The 1,917-nt window shown below is 39.0% G+C and overlaps 1 protein-coding gene across 1 annotated transcript in view; it reads left to right on the top strand.

Annotated features, from left to right (window-relative positions):
• Positions 1-1,917, top strand: part of LOC106537366 (calcium/calmodulin-dependent 3',5'-cyclic nucleotide phosphodiesterase 1A) — a 15,790-nt gene that overhangs the window by 3,478 nt on the left and 10,395 nt on the right. The window contains exon 2 of the mRNA XM_014034744.1: positions 269-397. Within this exon, the coding sequence (XP_013890198.1) occupies positions 269-397 (129 nt within the window). The remainder of the gene's footprint in view (positions 1-268; positions 398-1,917) is intronic.

The raw sequence follows: 1,917 nt of genomic DNA on the forward strand, positions 1-1,917 counted from the left end.
AAAATATATATTTTCCGCTTAAAGTATTTCAACTTCTAATGGAATATGCTATATCAAAAGCAAATTTGTTGGAAGAGTTACAGAGGTGCTAAAAATAAAGCTGATGCAATATATAAGCCACTTATCAGTCTCTTAAACAGATGAAGACTGAGATAAGCATGTTGATGTTGATGATGTTTTTTTTTTTTTTTTTTTTTTTTTTTTGCTTTTGTTTTTGCATGAACTCCAACAGATCCTGGAGTTTGATTGAATTGTTTAATTTGTCTGTCAGGTCAGAGGTGGCCATTCTGTACAATGACAGATCTGTGTTGGAAAATCATCACGTCAGRGCCGCCTACAAGCTGATGGCAGAAGAAGACATGAACATCTTGGTCAACCTGAACAAAGATGACTGGAGGTTTGCACAACCACATTTGTTGTGACCCTTATAACATCAATAGCTCAAAGTCTTTAAATAGTATAATACAAATGGGCCTTTAGTCTATGACCCTGAAGTGACTCACATGGGCAGTCGAAGACGTTACAATCAGCACACTGTGTTTACAGAAGTGAATATGGATGCTACAGATGTTAGAATGTGTGTACAAATTCTGAAACTGTTGTGAAATTGGGATAAGTAAATTATCTGCTGTGCTTATTTCAACCATTGTTCACATTTGACCTTGTCACTTCCCATCTAAGAGCAACATACTGAAAGTAGAAACAAATTCAAATATGATCACATTTTGCTGAATAACTCGATGAAGTTGTTTGTCCCTGCCCCAATGATATAAAGGTTAGATGAAATGCAACATGACTGTTCAGACTGCATTTGCTTTCTAAAACATTGGTTATGTATCTAGTTTTTTAAAAACTGGATACAAATGACCTGGGTTTAACTTGGAAAAAATTATCATATTCAGACCATCATAGAAACATACTGTACATGTCAACCCCTTTGGATGTTTACCTGTATAATGCACCCCAAAAATCTGTAATTTTTGCATAAAATCCATAATAGTTGCACCCTCGCACGCAGGGGGTAGTAGGTGCTGACGGCGAAGGACATGGCAGGGCCTGGAGGAAAGGAGAGGAGAAGAAGTGGAGAAATTATTTCTAGTCATTTCTTGCAGCAGAACAGGTTGGAAGACGGTTACTTAATGTTATTTCTTTTTTGTAATGCCCTCCAGGCTCTGACATGTTAAACCAATTTGAAACTGAGGTTTTGAAGAAAATCTGTAAAACTTGAAAAAATACATAAGATTGCTCTATGCGTTTGTAAACCTGCAAAATGATGGAAAATCTGTGTAAATAAGGGACAGTCCGTACAACTTGACATGTATGTAGAAAAATCAGATATGGGTGGTATATGGACAATAAAACTGGATTTGGGTCACTTTTGCCTAGGGTGTGACTGCTCCACAGTCCTGCCACATCCTCCTACACCTGATCCCCATTCCCATCAGTCTCAGCTGCAGCAAACTCCCTCATTAGCCATTATTCGTATTATTATTTCTCACCACTCACTAATAAAGCACTAGTGGCTATTGTGTATCCACAGCTGCAAGTTTTACTGCCTTGTCAACTTTTAAAACAAAGCAAAAAGCAAAGTTTTATCTTTTTGAGCCCCTTGAGTCAATCTGCATCTTCAGCCTCGGACAGTCGTGACAGCCCATGGCCAAACAGGCAAGCAATGACCGTTCAGATGGACGACCCAGGGGCTATCCACTGGGTGCTGGGTGTCAATGTATTTTTTACAACCAAGTCCATCTGTTTTTGCCAAACTTTTGGCTTAAAAGACCACAGAAGATAACTCTACAACATACCCACCGCTGCCATTTCAGTGCAAAAGAAGGCTGCCGATCAGCTTTTCATGTAACTCTTGGAGTACACCAACTCCCAGGGGAAAGCCACTGGCTACAATTCAAAATCTGCTTG

Source organism: Austrofundulus limnaeus, unplaced genomic scaffold (assembly GCF_001266775.1).
Source record: "Austrofundulus limnaeus strain Quisiro unplaced genomic scaffold, Austrofundulus_limnaeus-1.0 Scaffold2273, whole genome shotgun sequence".
Taxonomy (NCBI): Eukaryota; Metazoa; Chordata; class Actinopteri; order Cyprinodontiformes; family Rivulidae; genus Austrofundulus; species Austrofundulus limnaeus.